Genomic DNA, 19888 nt, shown 5'->3' with positions numbered 1-19888 from the left:
TTGTGGGTTACAGTGGAGGGGTAGTAGAACTGGTAGTAGAAGCCGGCGGCGGAGGCGGCGGCGGTTTGGGCTGAGGTTTCGTTTCGTCTGGCAAAAGCTTTAAATGCCAAATGTATACAACTTACTGCAGGGTAAGCGAAGGTTGCTGCTGGTGTCTAAGTGTGTGTGTGTGTGTGTGTGTGTGTTTGGGGTGGTGTGTGTGTGCTGTGGGTGCTGTGGTGGTGGAGCTTTGCCTTGTGGCTTTCGTCTATTTTTAGGTTCGTTTTTATCATTTTTGTTTGCTGCTTGCCAAGCTTTTGGCAGCTTAAGAGCTTGCGACTGCATCATCGTCATCATGGGGAAAGGAAGGGCTTAGCAAAGTATCTTTTGACGAATTGAGATACTTAGGCAGGCAGGGGATTACTTCAGCTGTAATTAGCTGTTGCCTGCCGCGAAAGATGTGTCTGGCTGCTTGCACAGGGACAGACCGAATTTTTGAGTGAAGGATTGCACTTAATTTTTGGAAATACCAGTATTACTAGGAGTATCTGATCCGTTATTGCGATCAACTCTCTTTAAGTGGACTCACCGTATTCCGCTGACATGGCGCACATTGGCTGATGATGATGCGCATGCGGATGCGGATGATGTGGATGCTGCGGACATATGCCCTCGTGCGGATGTGGGGCAATGTAGTACTCCGGATAGAACTCGCTCGGATACGGGATGTAGAGCTGCCCGGGCGGCAGCTGCGCCTGGGGCGGTGGTGCCACATTTGGCGGCCCAATGCCGTTGGTGCCGTTGATGGAGCCGTTGCCCTGACTCCCGCCACTGCCACTGGAGATGCTGCTCACACTGCTGGCCGAGGATCCACCTCCGCCGCCGCCTCCTCCTCCGTTGGGTGAGACTCCTCCGCCGCCGCCGCCATGACCATTCTCATGGGGCTGGGGTGGTGGCTGATGGGGCTGCTGCTGTGTGTTTGGAGGATGCGGCGGCGGTGCATGGTGGAGGGCGTGTGGCGGCGGTGGTGGCGGCTGCTGCAGCATGTGCTGGTGATGCTGCATGGCGGCCATCAGAGCCAGTTGCTGCTGTGGGTGGTGCAGCGCACAGACGGGCGGCACAATCTGTGCCCCCTGCGGCGGTGTTGCGGTCTGCTGCAACAATGGTGGCGATGCCGGCAATGAACAATTCGAGGAACCACCGTCCGAAGGTGAATGTTGCTGCTGCTGTTGCTGTTGCTGCTGCTGCAGTTGTTGCTGCTGTGGTTGATGCTGCTGCTGTTGCAGTTGCTGTGGTGGCGGTTGGGTTGCAGTTGCCACGGTTTGTTGCATGTGTTGATGTGGTCCTGGTGGTGGTAGTGCTGCTGCTGCTACTACTACTGCAGCAGCTGGTGATGCCTGCAACATGACCATGTTGCACGCTGGCGAGGCCGAGTTGCTGTTCAGGCTCGTTGTCGAGGATGTGGTCGAGGAGCAGCTGCCACCCGCATTGCTGTTGTTGTTCTGGATGTTGCTGCTGCTAATGTTGCTCGTGTTGTTGCTGTTATTGTTGCCGCCGTTGCCGTTGCCGTTGCTGTTGCTGCTGTGTTGCTCTGCAACATTCAGTCGCACCATCGTATTTCACTTGCTTGAATATCTCAATATTCGATTTTGATTGTAGTCCCGTTTAGTATTTTATCAACATTTTTGCTGCAACTTTGTTGCCAGCTGCTGGTTAATATTTTATGTTTTTTATCTGTAAAAATTGTTTATCACAAATTAATCGGTGAACAAGGAGTAGCACGGAAGGAGGGCTCAGGGCTTCTCATCCCACTTGGTTACCAATCCAAAAACGTTATCTCTGCTCTTCGCTGCGATAAGACGCGAGACGCAACCCACCACCCTGCCCCCCATCAACCACTGTGACCATGGCCCCCGATCTCAGGTTATCTAGACAATTTTCTTGGAATTCCCTGTTGATTCTAGATTTTGCTAGTACAGAAGTTTTGCGATGGTTTTTAATTGAAAAGTTCTGCAGAAACGTATCTGCAAAGGTAGAGGAGACATACAAAGCTTATGGAAAATATGGTTCGCCGTTTATGCTTTTGCTTTGAGATTTGTTTGCCCCACTTGCCCAGCCTCAATTTGAAAGACCACCCGCATTTGCCACACATGCTCGTCTAATGCATAATTAACTAAATATTTAGAGAGTAAATATTAGTCTGTGTCTTTGAAAAAGACTTCCGTTCTAGATTTCCTGGAATTTCGCTTAACATGAATAGCGCAAAATGATTTCCCATGAAATCTAGTGCAAAACATAAATCAAATTGGAAATTATCTCTCATCTCAGCGAACAACCGATTCATTACAAAAAATACAATCATAGTTTCAGCAACAACAATTACAACAGTAACAGCAACAAAAATATTTCAACAACAGGCTACAAAAAAAAATGCTGAAAAAACAAACAAAAAAACCAAACAAACAGCTGCAAAAAAACAAACAAAATCTACATTAACAGCTTCAACAACAAACTCAACGGCACTATGTATGTATGTAAATAAATATGTACATATGTACAAATGTACATATGTATGTAATGTATTGTATGCACACCAACAACTGATCACAGAACTGCGCATTGTGTCAATTTGACAAATAATTGAAATACTTGCACAAAAAGCACACAAAAACTGAACTACAAAGATACCACAGAAACGGGGTGAGAGAGCATAGGGGCATCATGTGGCATGGGGGAACACCACCATCACCACCAGCGCCACCCACATTCAAAACGAATAACAAGGGAATGGCATAAGAGATAAGAGTGAAAACTAACGGCGGCTACAATAACAGCAGCGAAGCAATGTTAATAAGAACTGCCTGTGGCTCGTGTGCAACAACAGCGACAGCTACAGCAACAGCGACAGCTACAGCTACAGCAGCGGGCACTTAAATGAAACCCCGCAAATAACAAACAGAAAGTGAAGGCAAAACAGAAACGAAACTGCAGCGAAAATAGCAACAAACAAAAGGGAGTAGGGTACTCTACGGCGAATAATGCGACTATGGGTTACTCATCAATCAAAATTGTATTAATAAGAATATGATCTCATTGCAATATGAATATTCTAAGAGCACAGCTAAATTCCAAAGCGTACACTACATTGTCTGGAATTTAAGGGAAGCTACAAAGTGATATGTTATGCTTTTTTTTAATGGGAGAAAACAGAGAATTTAATTTACATCTCTTAATTCCTATGGGAAGACGACAAGGCACATTAAAAAGTAAATTGGTTTGTCTTAATTTATGTGTGGTAAACCCCTGATTGGCGAATCTACAAGCCATATGTTTCGAAAGCACTCATCGGTCTGCTAGATCTCTTAAAGTGCTTCCAGTTGCAGGGTATGCAAAACAACAACAAAATTAAAAATTAAAACGTAAGCGTGTCTTAATCGTTCGATTTGGTATTCCCCGCACACCCGCTCTCTCCACGCAGTCTCTGCCACTGCCTATCATTGTCTGAGGGTTTGACCCACGCTTCGAACTGTCTGTGTGGCGAAATTTGATGCCTGCGCTTTGTTGTTCTTGCTGTTTGTGTTGCTTTTGTCGTTGGGTGTTTTCATTTAGCTGTTAATGCAGCTTTACTTTAATGGGTTTCTTTTTTGGCCCTTTCGCTCGTTACGTCTGTCCGCATTTATCGCACCTTCCACCAGGCGGACAGACATGACAGAGCCAAACGACTGACTGAACACTTTTTTTTTTTTCGACAAAGGTGTTGGGTGTTGCATATCCAAATACACACAGAGAGAGACACAGTGAGACCAGGGGTTCAATGACCGACTCATTAGCCAGCAGAAATAATTTCCATTTCGGGGTGCATTGACTGGCGGCAATCATCGCACAAATACCATATGCGAAACGAAATCAAAAACAAATTAAAGAATGGCATTCCATTCCGCGAAAATTCTTCAAGTGGTGAGAGTTGTCCAGGGATCGAGGCAAACATGAAAGAAGAATTGTAAATGAAATTCTGGAGAACAATATGAACGGAACACTTCTGACATTTCTGCGGGTATATGTTTGTACATATACGGACGTGTACATATTTATGCACATTTCAGAATATTTAGTAAATTCCGCGATGCCTTTTATGATGCCAAAAAGATTACGAGATAATAATTTCTTAAAATCTTTATGGAGCATTTCAATTACCGCTTGTACAAATAAAGGTTTGGGGGCAAAGCCCTTTCTTTTTACTAAATAATACTCTTGGGGAAGGTACACCATTTCTGCTATAAGTCAATGAATAATATATCCCAAAACTCAAGCATTCCCTGAGGTAATATGAAGCAAGAACGTATAATATTTAAGGAATTTATTTGGGTGTAAATTGCTTTGAATATTTCAACAATTTCTGAATAAATTTTTGAAATATTATTGCCAAGACACCTTAAAATTCCTTGAATTAATAAAAATGCAATGGCATTGTGTACCTACTATGTAATCCATTTTATTAAATTTCAATGGTGGCTTTCCCACAGCCCATTAATTTAATTTCCATTGGCTTATCGTACTTAGGTACAAGTTTTTCCCACCCTGGTTTTTTCCAAACATTAAGAAAGTTCAACTCATTTGATTCTTAGAAAAATGCTCAAGATGCCGCTGGAACACGCTCTTCAGCATTGAAGATTTCGGTGTGAATAGAGTTGTAAAGTTGTGCCCCCCTAACCATCAAACAAATTAACATAAAACTAGAAGTAGAACAATTTTTTTTATATGCTTAGAAATTTCCATTGCAAATGCTTCACGTGGGTTGCATTCTAATTGATTTAGTGCGTCTGCTGCAACACCAAGACAACAACTACAACAACAGCAATTACCAGCAAACAGCAACTGCAACACAATGTTGCAGTGGCAGAAGCAGCTGGCAAAGAAGTAGGGGACCGATCTGCAGTTGCAGCAAGAAGAAGCAGCAGCAGCAGCAGCAGCAGCTGCAGTGGCAGTGGCAGCAGAAGAAGCAGACGAATGAAGTGCGACTGTTGTCACCTGTCTCAATATGCACTCTCATGGCTGTCTCAAGTACTCGCCCAGAGACCTCGCCCCATCTCGCCACACTCCACCACATCCCCCACACACCCCACATGCCACGCCACACACAGCCCGCCCGCAGACAATGGTAGACACACGCACCTCCAATGTTGACGCTGACGCTGACGTCGACTGCAGACAGCCAGAGGGAACACGGCACAGGTGTGAGGGAGGGCGGGAGTGAGACTGAGACAGAGACTGAGACAGAGGACACCACGCGGAAATCTACGCAGCTTAGCAATCTGCTTCTTTCTCTTTTTCATACCCTGTAGACGTGAAAGTACATAAGCGTGTTGGGTCTACGTAGGTGTTGGTAATAGGAAGAAGGAAGTGCCCAGGACTAAGGAAGTGGAGATGAATTTTTGCACAAATGGATATGGGATTTCTCGAATTTCTACTTCTCTAATGTCTTCACAATGAAGTACATTTCGTACATTGATACCATTCTACACCTTTCATGCCAAAAATCTAACAAAATCGTGTAATATCTCTAATTTCAAATAAGTCTGGCATTTAATTTTAAAAAATATAAAATATATAAATCATAAATCATCCCAATCTGCTAGAGATCTACAATAATAAAAAAAACTTACATATATTTGTTATCCCATGAAAATGAAATATTTTTTGGCAGACCTCTGGATGACCTGCGTGCTGTTGAAATTCCACTTAGTCCATCCCGTTGCAAGTCTGCCTATCAGGTATCGCCATAGTCTCTATATCGACTATACCTCCCCTGACTTGTTTTGTTTATGCTTTTTCTTTTTTTATTTTTATTTTTTTTTGCTATATTAAATGGCAGACAGATGAAGAGGAGACATATGTAGACTTTTTTCTTAACACCCGCCGCATTTGTGTCAAAAGTGTCTAGACCGGCTCTAGGTGCTTCCAGAGGTGCTGCTGAGGGTGGGCGTTGTGGATGGGTAGGCGTGTCAGGCCACTCAACGGCAACGCATTTGCGACACGTTGAACGTCTTGATGAGGCCATTTGTTGTGCCATGGCATGAGTGTGTGTGTGTGTGTGTGTGTGTGTGTGTGTGTGCGTCTGCATTTCTTGAAGGTAAATCCAAAGTGTCAACAGAATCTGAAAGTGTTGTCAGTCAGTTCAGTCGGTGCCGTCCACGCTCCAAAGGTGTCAAATGTCTAATGAATTATTGAGCAGCTACAAAGCGAAGGCCCTCCTCCATCCCCCATAGAACCCGAATGGCAAGAAGTCGTGATGTGACATAAAAAGTGGTTCGGAGAACATTCTGGAATCGTGTTGGATAACTGTTTTAAGAGGATTCTTATCTGTAGAGAGACTAGAACTATCGAGCACTAATTTAATCGTAGATATCTTAAGGAAAACCAATTCGAAAAACCAATTAAGAACAAAATTTAAATCCAAGAGCATTCCCTCTTTAAGTCCATATTCCAGTTATCTTTTAAAAGTTTTTAGCTAACCAAAAGATGGCTGCAAATGAAACAGAAACAATCTTCGAGCATCTCTGTTTCAGGGGCGCTTACTATTTACCATCTAATGAGCATTCCCCAAGTTCAGTTGCCCAAATGGAAAACTCTTTGCACCTACCACCTACACCGATGGTAAATTTACATTTTTTTATCCTGCCTGCGGTATCTGTTGAGTTAGTGGAAGTGATAAATATTTCATAGCAAGCCCCAAGCAAGTCAACACTTTCCCATTCACAGAAGCCCCCAAGACAAAGCAATTGACTGACTTCCACAACGTCTCTAGCTCCAACTCTAGTGCTAGCTATTTTTCTTTCAACTCTTTCTGCTTTACCTTTACCATTTTCATGAGCTTGGTGATTCCATTTCTACTTCTGCTTCTTCTTCTTCTGCTTTGTCGTCGTTGTTTTTTTTTCCTTGATTTTTTTTTCTTCTTCTTCGACTTAACAAATGGCTTACTTTGTGTGCAAATAGCAATGGCAGAGGCAATTTTTATAACGGTAATTTCTAACATTTACCTAGTTACCGTTAATAGACAAGTTGGCCAAGTTGGCGAGCCAAGACATGAAAAAATGCCTGGCCAAAGACGGGCCCCATGGTGCAGCCCCATGGCGGCAGTGGCGACCATTTCACAGCTTTCTTTGTGCGCCGCGCTCGAGTGCATCGAGTCTGGTACACCACTGGGCGAGGGAGGGTGTATGGTGGTGGAGTGGTGTGGAAAGTGGGGAACTCCCAGTGCGTTCGCCGCCAAACCTCCTTTTAGAGCATGTTCAATGACTGGTTATTGGTTCCGTTTAGAATGATTTCTGGTTCAACTAAAGACGGGAATCCATCAGCACAAATATCCGCAAGGCTTGCAAACAACATTGCACATGCACACCGAACTTAATTACATAAGCAAATACCCGAACTCCTGCTCGTATACACATGCCACAATTATTTCCTCCTGTGGTTAGTTGACGAAAAAAAAAAGACTTGAAAAAAGCGACACACATGTTTCCATATGCAACAAATTGCAGAGATAACAAGCGGCCACCTCCTCCTATGCCACCTGTTGTGACCAGCTGCATGCTGCTGCCGCGACAGCCTCGCTTCTTCGCTTAATTACTGTGGTTGTGCCACACAGATACACACACAAACACACACAGGGATACACGAATGCATATGATAATGATTTCGGTGTTTTTTTTCGGCATTTCTGGTTATTGTTTGAATTTTTTACCCTGGGCCCGCGGGGGCGGGGCCCCCCCCCCCCCCCCCACAAAGAACGAAAACGGGGGGGGGGGGGGGGGGGGGGGCTCAATTGTGGGCTTGTGTTTTTTTTTTGTTTGCTACTTTTTGTTGCATAAGTCGATGCCATAAAAACAATGCAGCTACAATTTGTGGCAGCGTTGGTGGCTAATTACTCGGAAGGCGATTGCATAAAGACAACTTTGCCTTTTTTTACTTGCTGGGAGTGTGGCATGTGTCTGCAGGTTGATGACTCAGGGCTAGAGCTGTTGTCAGATACTGCGAGAAAGATCTTTGGGCTTTGTAGGGGAAATATTTGAAAATTTGTACGAAATATCTACCAGATAGCAGTCTAATTCCATATCAATATCCCTAACATTTACAACCTAATTTGCAATTAAAGTGAACAAACAAGAAAAATGAACAAAATTCTTAATTGAATGACGAACGAAATTCCTGATTGCTCATAGTCCAATTGCCATGATTCCGGTTGACAATTTACGACCATTAAGTGCGAGGTTGAAGTATCCTTGTGGAACACCTAGTGCTAATTAAAACGTTCGTGTGACTAGCGAGGATATCTATCCATATCAACACACGCAAACGCCATGATATACGAGCGTGTGTGCACATCTATCTGAATATTCATGTTAAACACGCCCAATAGCGCCCTCGGGCTGTCACCAGGGTATGCAAAAATAATCCCAAAACCAAATGGAATGGTGATAGTTATAGGGATAGTGCTGGAAAAGGATGAGGATGCGGATGCGAATGGGGATGGGGGTGCACACATGCAATGCGGTTTTTCAATTTCCCCGATAACGAACTAACACTGGGCGTTTGGGTTTGGGGTTGGGGTTGGGGTTCCGAGGGTGTCACACTGTCAGTTGCGGGCGTGGCATGTAAACCGCATAAATGACTAAATGAATGCCCTTGGAGCACACACATTAGATGCGGGTGGGCGTGACCGATGCAGTCAACGGGGCATTATGACAATGCTCGACACACAAAAATGTAGTAAGTATTTTCCACGGCCGTATGCGGGTCTGGGGTGCGATGTGCCATGTGGGTGCAAGGGAAAACCTTTGCCCCTAATGATAATCAAAATGTACTTAAATATTGCATAACCAATAAATACCACAAAACTAAGTGCTACAACTAAATAAAAGTGCTCATAAGATTTCTTTAACAAATAGCTCCTTAAGCACCTAAAAATATTCCACAGATAATACCAAAGCGAGAACACATTTCTTATACGAACCGCAATCCGTGAGTGTTCCTAATTTGTTCATCTTTTTTTGGCATTCCATTTAAAATGCAACAAAAATTTCAGTTACAGTTTTCACCCATTCTGTAAGTATCTGCCTTCAGTACACAAACAATCATAATCAGGCACACACTTTGGTAATGAAATAAATTATTCGAATTTATTGAAGTTTGGCGACAGAAACGACTCAAACCGACAACGAGCCAGCCAGCCATGTGCACCATGGGGCAGGAGAAGACCATAAACTCTAAAATGTAATTTAATTGTTGTCGACAGTAAAAACTTATCTCATAAATGCAGCAATCATTGTGCCACACATACTCGTACTCGTACTCGCACTCGTACAGAGCGAATAGGAGCGAGAAGGATAGAGAAGGAAGCATTTGCATTTTAGTCATTTTTGTGGACTCTGATAGGACTCTGAATGTGGCACAGGCAGCTGCTCTGCTGCTCTGGCGGCTTCTGCCACTGCTGGTATTTCTCTTTCCTTTCCTTTCCCTTCTGCTTTTAGCTTTTTTGATAATTGCATTCCTTAACTGTAACTCCGGAAAAACTCTCTGAAATCCCCCTTTTACTACTATGGCACTCTTACTCGCTAATTGGTAGAAATTTTCATTCCGCCTTCGGTTTTTTTTTTCGGTTTGTTACATTTTTCGGTTTTTTTTTGTATAATTTCCATTTTGTAATTTTGCAATTGTAGTTTGTTCGAGTGAAAAATTAAAAACCGCAAGCAAAAAACCGAAATTAATTGTGGGCAGGCATTGAGGCGTGTAATTAGCTGCATGTGGAAAGCATGAAAATCCCCCCCAAAAAAAACAGGGAAACATTTTTTCATGTTAAAATATTATTCAAGAAAAAAAAAATTAATAAGCTTTTAAAACATTTGTGGGCTTGCAAAATATATAAAGAAATTAAAAAGAAAACGATTATGGTAGGAAAATTCTCTTAGTTTTTAATTGAACATTTTACTCAAATTGAACAGCTTTTTCTTTTCCTTTTTCTTTCCATACCAAAAACCTCTTGACTAAATGTTTGCGTTATTTCATATGGAAAATATTTTCTCCTGGGCTTACCAAATAATCGCCTAGGCTTAAGTTTCTGGTAATCAAAATAGTTCTATGGCTGCTTCACTTGCATCGGCAGCTTAATCAATATCCAATCTGTTGGCAAATTAGAAACGACAACAAATCCCCAAAGTATTTTTCTAATACCGCACGCAAAATGCCTTGAGGTGTGCCTCTGTCTGTCTCGGGGTGGGCAGGAACCCCCTGCATCGGCTGCGAATATCAGAAATAGCTGGGATGCATATGGCAGACGACAATCGATGCATACGATTTCCAGACCCACTCAAAAAAGCAAAATCAATATCGAAAAAAAGACCCCGTAGAGAAGAAGCTAAAAATTTCCAGAAATATTTATGACGCACACACACAGAAATTTTCGATGGGGTTGCAGCAGCAATTTTCCGATTGTTGAGCCGTATGGGGAGGACAAGCGGGGAGAGGAAATAAAGGAAATACCTTAACAAAATTTAATCGAAACTCGGAAACTGAGGGGGAAACGCGGTTGAGGATGCACTCTTGGATGCACGGGACGGTTCAGTTTATTAGTTTATAAAGTTTGGATTTTGTGTGTGCCATTTGGTTCATGTGTGAAAATTGCTTTGCCAATATATACTCGTACATATATATGTATGTATGTATACTTGTCCACAAAAAAAAAAAATGGTATAAATAAACTAAATAAAGCCAAAACTGGGAAAACTTCAAACTTTGGGTTATTCCAGCAAACGTTACCAAACCAAATAAAAATACAAAAAAATAAAATCAACAACTGTTGCCCCCCGCTGGCTCTCTAATTGGAAACTTTGCTCGCTGTGAGGTTTTTCCACCAATTATAACCAAACCAACATATACTTTTTGTTGTTCGAAGGTGCTTTAGACCCTTAACCCGCCTTCCGTTTTAGTTTGTTTGTGGACTATATTTTTTTTTTTAGTTTTAAGTTGAGTTTATTTTGTATTTATTCGGAAATCCTCAACCATATTCAACAATTTCTTGTTGCCTTAATTTGAAATAAATTTATATCAATGTTTTTCGTTTGGGTTTTGAGTTCACATTTTTTGCTGTGTCAATTGAAATGAATGGGTTTTTGGAAAACTATGGGGAACTTCAATAACTCTGGATAAAGTTTGCGAAGTTTAGATATTTAATGTTCTAAAAAGAACAAATAAATTGTAATTCAATAAATTAGTGAATATTCAGACTAATGAATACATTAACAAATTTAATTAGAATTAATTTGTTGGTTATTTTACAGCCGAAAATCTCTACGAAAAATTAGCTTGCGAGCTTAAAAGCATGAAATATTCAACATGTTCTGTATTAAATTTTAGGTGAAATAAAATTCAAATTACCCTTGAACCATAATCACTTTAAAATACTGCAAAAGCATGCCACAAAAGATGCCCCAAAAAATGTCTATCTCTACTCCAACTCCACTCGATAATCTCTTTAGAAAGAGCACTTACTCTGACACATAATTACGCCATGATTAGATCCGATTATGGTTAATCTTTTTGAGTATTTCTTTATTTGCTGCTCTGTTTCCATTGTAAAATCTCGGCACGCAATAGGAATAAAAGGAGCATTTACGAGTGCGTGATTCCTATATTAATGCAGTCCGGACGGGAACGGGGACTCACTCCGTGGCAGAAGTGTTTGCGTGGCATGCGAGAAGACCACAAAATTGGCCAGACAAAAGACGAATCAGCCGTTGTTGCAAAGCCGTTCACTCTGACAAATGTCATAAAATTTGTTCAACGATTTATTTCTTGTTTCCTTCTCTGCCTGTTCTTAGTTAAATATGATTTTTGTCTCCCTCTTTATTTTTTTTTATTATAATTTGTCATATTTTGTCATTTAGCATTATAGTTTGCCATTCCATTCCCCCGAGGGCCAACATGGGTTCTTCGGAGATGGGTTTGTGTATGGGTATGGGCATGGGTTCTTGGACAGCGTGACTGGTCTCTAACTCTAGCGGGACACAGTTTTCGCATGGCATTTTCCTACTCATATCTCATTTGGTTTTTGGTTTGCAGAATGGTATGGGCGATGGATGTGTGGTGTGGTATGGTGCTTTTTGGACCGCTCTAATGTCGGCGCCTATGGGCACACACACACACACGCACACACACATGCTCACTCGTCCGTCCTTCTGTATGTCTGTCTGTATGTCTGTCTGATCTGCTTGACAACAGTGGAATACGAGCAGAACGGAAATGCTGCTGTTGCCCCTGCCTAACCAATGCCGAACCACCCCAAAAGAATGGGAACGGACCGAAAAAATGTTTGGTATGGCTAGGGGAATCCCCAAACAATGAGCCTGGGCCAAGTCCATGCCAGAACGGACATGCCAGCAGCAACAACAATGTGCCCAGCAAAATTTCAGTGTCCGCTGCCAAGAAAAAATACAAAAAAAAAAAAATGAGAGGGGAAGCAAACAATCCCCAGTGAGGCAGCAGCGGAAGAGACTTGACAACATACGCAACATGGGCGAAAAATGAGTGGCGACGCCGACGAGAACGACGACGACGGCGCACATGGCGTATGAGTGACGAAACGAGGCAGAAAGAAAACTCCAGACTCCCAGAACCACCACAGACTCCAGTTCAAAAAGGAGGGACCCAAAACTGAGCTGGGGCACACGCCCCGCACAGATTTGATAGTTTTTATCGATTTAAGTGGATTTTGGCCTCACACAAAACGGAGCGCTCCGAAAGTGGGCGAACGGGGAGATAGAGCTGCCAGAGGCGCTCACAGATATGGTTTGAGCGGGGCGAAATGGGGTGGTGCAGAGCCCGAGGCAGATTCAGATATATAGACAGACAGCCTTGATTTTTGGCAAACGTCGCGGCCCCAAACAAATAAACATAAAACAAGCAAAAATGTGCTCTTTCGTTAATTTCTGTAAGACGAACCAAGGGAATACCCTTGCTTGGGATATTAGCGGTGGATCCGTAACATTAGGGATCTAAAAGAGGCTTGAACTATTTCTAATTAAGAATTGTAATTATGTTATTGCTCTGGCTGGGATAAGCTATAGATTGATATAGATTTCAATATTATTCTTCAATCAAAGCACAACTGATAAACCACAACCAAGGACCCCTTTCTACGGGAAGGGCACACAACCGTCAGTGTAGTTCATTTCAGTGCTTCTGTGCTCTGTGCGCGAGTGTTTGGCGCGTGTGGCAATGTGCGTTGTCTGCGTCTTGGCAGCCGGCGTAGATAAGCGTTCCTACACCCAAAAACCCACACGCAACAACAACAAAAAAAAAAGAGTGTGGTGTGTGGCAAGCATTAGAGCTGCGTTAGAGCTGCTACTGGCTGTGCTACTGCTGTCCTCTGACAACAGAGATCAAAACTCAAAGTTTTGCGTATAAAGCATAAAGATTCGACCATGAATTGTTCAACTTTTTTTTTTTTGTTTTACTCCCAGCATCTTTACCATTTTTCTTCATTTCTTACGATTGTGGCAGGAAGTCTATGCGTGTGCCACGCCCACCCCACGCTACGAGTATGTCCCCTCCCCCCCATTTAGCCCACCCTCTTTATCAACACTTCTGCGGCGACCCCAAGCAAATGCGTAAAAATTATGCCACAGCTTGAACGGCGAGGCAGAGAGAAAAACAAAAAAAAAAACGCACAAAAAAGAAATGGGGAAACAAAATGCGGAACTAGCGGAACTACGGATGTTGGGAAACCCAAAAGCAAGAGAGGAAGAAAAGCAACGCAAAGCAAACCAAAGCCAAATACTGGACAACCAATTTACTTTTATTTTATAGATGCCTGCTTGAGGTTTTTACTAGGGGTTATCCTTTACAGGGAGATACATTCTTTACCCTCTCTCATTTCTTTTTTTTTTGTTTGGTGTAGAGGCGTTAAATATTTCCCAGATATGTGCATAATTTATGCCTACAAGGCAGAGCCAAGAAAAAAAACTACAGAAATAATAAAATGGAGATAAAAAATGTATTTATTTTGCGCATATTTACGCATGGGCCAACCGAAACTACTACTACTACTACTACTATTATTACCAGCTGCCCGACTCCCCTCCGTTCCGTTTCGTACGATTTTGTATAGAAAAAGTGCCCCAGCTAAATGCGCATAAATATTAAATGAGCTGGTAGATTGTATTGTGTAGCTGGTAGATGCTAGCAGAGAGTGTATCAATTGTTCCTCCTCTTTTGCAGCCCCTACTCTTGTTGCTGTTGCCGAAGCCTTAGACTGGAAGATGATGATTTAGTTTTCAGCACTCTATTGCAATAAATTCCATTTGCCAGGCCATTTCCAACTGGTTTTGTCAGGGCGACTCTTGTCTGTCTGCCTGCCTGCGTTTGGTTACTCTCTCTCTCTCTCTCTCTCTCTCTCTCTCCGCCAGCTTTATATGCCCTCGTACATATATAGATATCCCTCCTAACTGCTTGGCACTCAACATTATAAATTGCCGCATGAGTGGGGCGGTGGGGATAACTGGTAGCAGGGACTGGTAGCAGTCCAAAGCCATTGCAGCCAAACAAAAACTTATTATTTATATTGTATATGTTTGTCCGTTTTGTGGGTCTGTATCGTATACAAAAGTACTAGAGGGATTGCAGAGAGAGCTGCGCTCCACTCTAATAAATAATTATCGTATTGTTTAAGTCTCGAATGGAATGCCATAAATCATGTCTTGGCCACTAGACGTCGCGAGATATTTGACTCTGAATTATTATCATCACAGTCCCATCAGACTGATAAGAACTATGGCGACAGTGTGCAACAAAGAGAGTGAGGGCAAGGGCGAGACCGAAATGGTATGGAACTGGACTGGGAGACTGTTGGTGGTACGTACATATACATATATCCCCAAGTAACTCGGCTCCTGTTATAGCCATGCCAGTGAAACTTAGATTTATTTTTTTTTTTTTCATATTATTTAAACTATTTTTTCTTATATAATAATTTCCCAGACATACCAGAATAAAACAGATGCACCTACTTATGTATTTTCAAAGCTTAAATGAGCATCTCTTAGCCTTAAACTTAAAGGCTTAAAGGCAATCCTTTACGTTATAACTCAGCATCTCTATTGAAATCTAAGCTCAAGCTCAAGTTTTCTCTAAGATAAACAAAATCTCTCGAAAACTTGAAGCTCATTCCGTTTACCACACTTGAAACCATTTTCTACCCATTTCATAGGCAATTTATTCAAAATTTATACAGAAAACTCTGGGATTTGCTTCACTTAAATCTCATATGAATATCTAATCTGTTTGTCTTAAATCCACTCGGCTCGCACCCCACCCAAAAAAACGTTAAGCAGGCAAAGAGCTAGCAAACAAGTTGATATGCCTGCCTGCCTGTCTGCCTGCCTGCCTGGCCCTGCCTGGCCACTTGGGGTCTAAACCCCACTCAGAGGCCAACAAAGTAAGCGGCACTTGTTACCAACACGCGCGCGCTGCTCCGTCTTTACCAGCAAAATTGCGTTTTGGCCACAAACCGTTTGCCCTTTGGCTTATGGCCTCCGGCACGGGGCTGAGGCCCACAAAACCTAAAGATAGACGACGACGAGTAGGCAGCGGAGGAGAATATTATGGCACCCCAAAGTAAACTAAACGCGTCAAAATGAGCAAAAACGAAGCTCAAACTTCTGCGTAGTGCACAAAAAAAAATATTCAAATAAACTACGCCACATACCACCACGCCCAGCACCCCCAAAAAGCAAAAAAGAAATAATTTAAATCAGCCCCCAAACACGGGGGAATAGTAAACTAAACTAGCAGGCTGCGGTAGGCTTAAAGGAATGTTTGTGTTTGTTTGTATGGGGTGGGGGTGGGGGTGGGAGGTTAAATGTGAAATGCTTTTAAGCGAAATCCTGCAGCAGCAGCCGCATCATCATCATCATCATCATCATCATACGAATACGAATACTCATAGTGAACTAGGCCCAAAATGAAAAGCAGAGCAGACTTTGCCGCAACTTTGCTGCAATGTTGCGGCTTGCCAGGGCAGCCCACAGGGGAGGCACTAAGCGTAGGTGGACCGACAGCCATGGCTACTTGGTTGAATGAACGATGCGGCGATGCACCCCGAAAGAGCAATAATTAGTGCGATGCACATGCATTTATGGACACTTTATTTTGGCCTGTCAAAAACGATAAACCACTAAATAGAATTTTAAATTAGAATTTTTTGGCTCTCAAGGTCTTGTTATAAGATTTACTTTTGGATCGAAATTTGGTTCGCTTGAAAATTTTTCAGTTGTTTGCCTCTGATGGTTAAAATCGTATATTAAACGAGCCGTTTGCAGCCTTTTTCCTCGCTCGAATCTCATCTTCAACGGTCCAGCTCCGATCGCATCTCTCCCGATAAAAAATTCCTTGGCCTGAGCCGGCCTGTTGCCTTGAAAAAGCTCGCTCCGCGGGCTTGACTCTCTTTTGCTCGTAGTCTTTCTCCAGGTATGGGTGTCCTCGCTTCAGTATCTCATTCGGCTGCACGTTTTCGTTTCTGGTATTCACCTGTTTTCTTCTGCCAGCTTTCTCCATCGTTTGATCCTTTGGCTTAACAATTCTTTGCTTCGAGCCGCTCTCCACACATTGTTCCTTTTGGTAGCTTTCTTTGTTGGAATTTATGAACCTGACTCTCTTTTTCCGTTCAACTTTCGTCACGTCATCGGTTGTAAGGATAGAAGATTTGGTCGTTGGTGGTTGACTCAGTCGTTTCTCCGCGGATGCGTGTCGTCGCTTGAGCATTTCACATAACAGTTTGTTTTCATCCACTTGAATCTTCGCATCCACAGGATTGCATCTTTTTTGCATCAGCATTGAATCGCTTTCGTGGGGCTTTTTGTGAGCCATTGTAATTCTCATAAGAAGGGATTTTAGCTTATTAAACTTTGCGGCATGAATCGCTTCCCTGATTGGCGCATCTAAGCAGTCATCGCTAGGCGAATCCCTCATGTACGGGTTCATCCGCCTGATTACTTCTTTCTCATATTCAATGGCCAGCAGCCGACTGCGACCTGACATGATCCTGCTGCTATCCGTTGAGCTAGTGCCACGCACGGCATTTCCTTTATTGTATTTTAAATAGTCCTCATCCCTGGTCTGGTTGTAGCGCTGCAGCATGTCATTCCTGTTGTCTCCAACGACGGATCGAGTCATCTGCTGTTGTATGCCGTATTGAGAGACACAGCGCCAGTCCTCTGCTGAATTCTGGATGGGTCTCTGCAGCAACATAGGTATCTGTCCACCCTCCACTCGTCGCTTTTCGCACGGAGTTATTCTCGATCTGGGAGTGTTCTGTCGATCCAACAAACTAATGTTGTATTTTCCCTGGCACACTGCTCCGTAGAACTCGGAAAGTGTTTTCATTTGTAGATTCTGGATTTGCCTGAGACTAAGTGATCGCTCGGGGCAAATCGGAGCAGTTTGGCTCCGGGAATCTTGGTATTCCTTTTCGCAGGATTCTTGAACCTCACTTTCCGATTTGCCATAGCCCGGCGTGGGTCTCAGACTCTTGGGCAGAGGGCCCGAATTGCCGGGTCCACTGCAACAGCATATGGCCGGTGCGTAACCGTAAGGCATGTCCACCGAATCCAATGAATTTTCCGATGAAGATCTACGCATTCCCAGTCTTCTAAGTCCGGCCCGAATATCTGAAGAGGCCGCCACCTTGCGGGGCGTGTTATAGGCAATGCCATGATTCGCATTGGCGAACACTCCCATGCCGTTGGTGCAGTACATCACCGGACTGTGTCCGCATCGGGCCCTTGGTCTCATCATACGACACGGCAGGCACAGGAAGCGCTGCATCATAGCGAGCAACAGCAGGAATGCCCTCGCCGGCATGGGCTTCCGCAGGTCACCGTTCTCATCGAAGATGCCGTAGTACAGCTCAAAGGTATCGGACATGACGAAGGGCACTTTGAGCGTATTCCAACCCATGGTCAATGGGTTCAGTATGCGGCTGAACAGGTTTAGGGTGAGTTGGTAGAGGAAGGTGCACACATTCGTCGCTGACTGGTCGACGGCGTTGGCCAGCACCCGGATGAGGCCACTGTTGCGGTTCCACCACTGCTCCTGGGCCGATTGGCAGGCGCAGTTCCCAACTGGATCCATTCGTGGATACCAGGAAATACAGCTGGTTGGATCCGAGCGTCGCTGACTGGCGCGACAACACGATCGAGACATGTTTTTGGGCTGCCACAAAAAATATCCAAAAGGAGAAGGTGAAAAAAGTTACAATTTTGTTGAGGCTTTATTTTTGTGTGCCACAAAATTTTGGTTTAGTCTCGACTGAGGCTCTAAACAAACTGACTTCAAACGAAAGAATGAAAGAAATCTATTTCTTGGGTTTCTTGGGTACCCCCCTGAGCATAGAATTGATGGAACTTCGAGCCCTTGCGGGAGAATTCGGCAGACTAAACGTACTGTGTATGGACCATCGTACACGCTCCTTTTCGATGGCCTTCTGTATGGATTCACGCCTATAGCGTTTGATCTCTGCGAAGCCCACCTGACCATCGGGCAGCAAACGGTTCTGGCTTGGATGGCGGCGAATCCACGTCCACTCCTTCTTCGAATCGAATGGCTCGTGGTACAACACGGGCATCGTGTCGCCATAGTATTTTCTTGGCCGTCGGGGCGCAGCGGGTGGCTCAACCTTTTCCGTCTCATCGCTCACGGTGGTCGCGTAAAACTTTGAGAGTTCAGCGAACGTCTCATTGCGGCGAGACTTTTCATAATTTACGTGTTTTTTGTCCTGCTTTAAATCGACCTGGCCCAGGGCCGTGATGACTTTCTGAGGATCATTGTCCAGGCCTCGCTTCTCGTTCAGGTCTTTAATGAGAAATCTCAGATGCTTGGCCTGCTCGGAGCGCAGAGTGCCGAGGTGATTGCAGTGACTGCCCATCCCACGACGTCGTCCCTTTTCGTCCATCAACCCCTGCGAGTCGATCGAGACATCATCCATTTCCTTACCACCCGGCACCTTATACCGCTGTTGCATCAACATTTGTACATGTCCTTTAAACTGTCCATTTGATTCTTGTTGTTCCAATCTTTCAATGGGTTCATTTGTTTTTTTGCCAGTCTTTTGGTTTTTTTCAATTTTTGGACGATCCGTTCGGATGTCTTTGGATTGAGCGCCTGGTCCATTGGCTTTTTTAGCATTAGCATTAGGACTCATTCCGTAACATCTTTCCGCAATCATAGGTCTCAATATTTGGTAGCCAATAATGGGCGTTCGTTTACCTTTTTTGAGAATGGAATCGAAAGGCAATGAGACACATCCAGAAGTTTCACCCTTCAGAAAATTCTGCAATATTTCCAGAAGTTTAAACATACTTCTAGGATGGGTGGGATTCTTTAGATTTCCGTTCTCATCGAAGATGCCCATGTAGCGTTCACACATATACGGATGACAGTGGGGCACGTGACAGGCATTGTAGCCACAGCGCTTGGGATGGAGCAGCCGATTGTAGTTCTGCAATGTCAGGTCAAACAGAAAGCCGGCGACTTTCATGGGGCAGCCCTCAAGTAGCTTCGCCAGCTGCTGTATAACCACATCGTTGCGATGACTCCAGTAATGCCACCGACAGTCCTCGGCGGTGCGAGGCAATCCCCTCCGCTGCAGGTCATCGCACATCCGCGGATCTGGTGGTGGGCATTTTGGCTTGAGCCATGGAAAGCACGGAAAGATTTTGTCATTGTTGTCGCTGCAATTCAGTCGGCGATGGCTGTGCCACATCCCTCGTCAGATACATGAAATTTTGATTTTTTCCAAGAGACATTGAAGTGAAATTCAAAGCTAATCAAGCCGGAAAAGAAATCGATAGGTGTATAAAAA

At 43.8% G+C, this 19888-nt stretch overlaps 2 protein-coding genes across 2 annotated transcripts in view; both read right to left on the bottom strand.

The window, feature by feature from the left end:
* LOC111075289 (fibronectin type-III domain-containing protein 3A) overlaps window positions 1-19888 on the bottom strand; it is a 140791-nt gene that overhangs the window by 46997 nt on the left and 73906 nt on the right. The gene's annotated exons all lie outside the window — the stretch shown is intronic.
* Window positions 16159-18368, bottom strand: LOC111077772. The gene has a single exon (XM_022372175.2). It carries the CDS (start codon window positions 18229-18231, stop codon window positions 16318-16320), a length of 1914 nt encoding a protein of 637 aa, XP_022227867.2. The 5' UTR covers window positions 18232-18368; the 3' UTR covers window positions 16159-16317.

Source organism: Drosophila obscura, unplaced genomic scaffold (assembly GCF_018151105.1).
Source record: "Drosophila obscura isolate BZ-5 IFL unplaced genomic scaffold, ASM1815110v1 contig_200, whole genome shotgun sequence".
NCBI classification, from domain to species: domain Eukaryota; kingdom Metazoa; phylum Arthropoda; class Insecta; order Diptera; family Drosophilidae; genus Drosophila; species Drosophila obscura.
This window is presented reverse-complemented; position numbering and strand designations above follow the sequence as displayed.

Bases quoted from the DNA above. Each gene is read 5' to 3' on its own strand.
- LOC111077772 (XM_022372175.2), bottom strand. From the start codon at position 18,231: ATGTCTCGATCGTGTTGTCGCGCCAGTCAGCGACGCTCGGATCCAACC.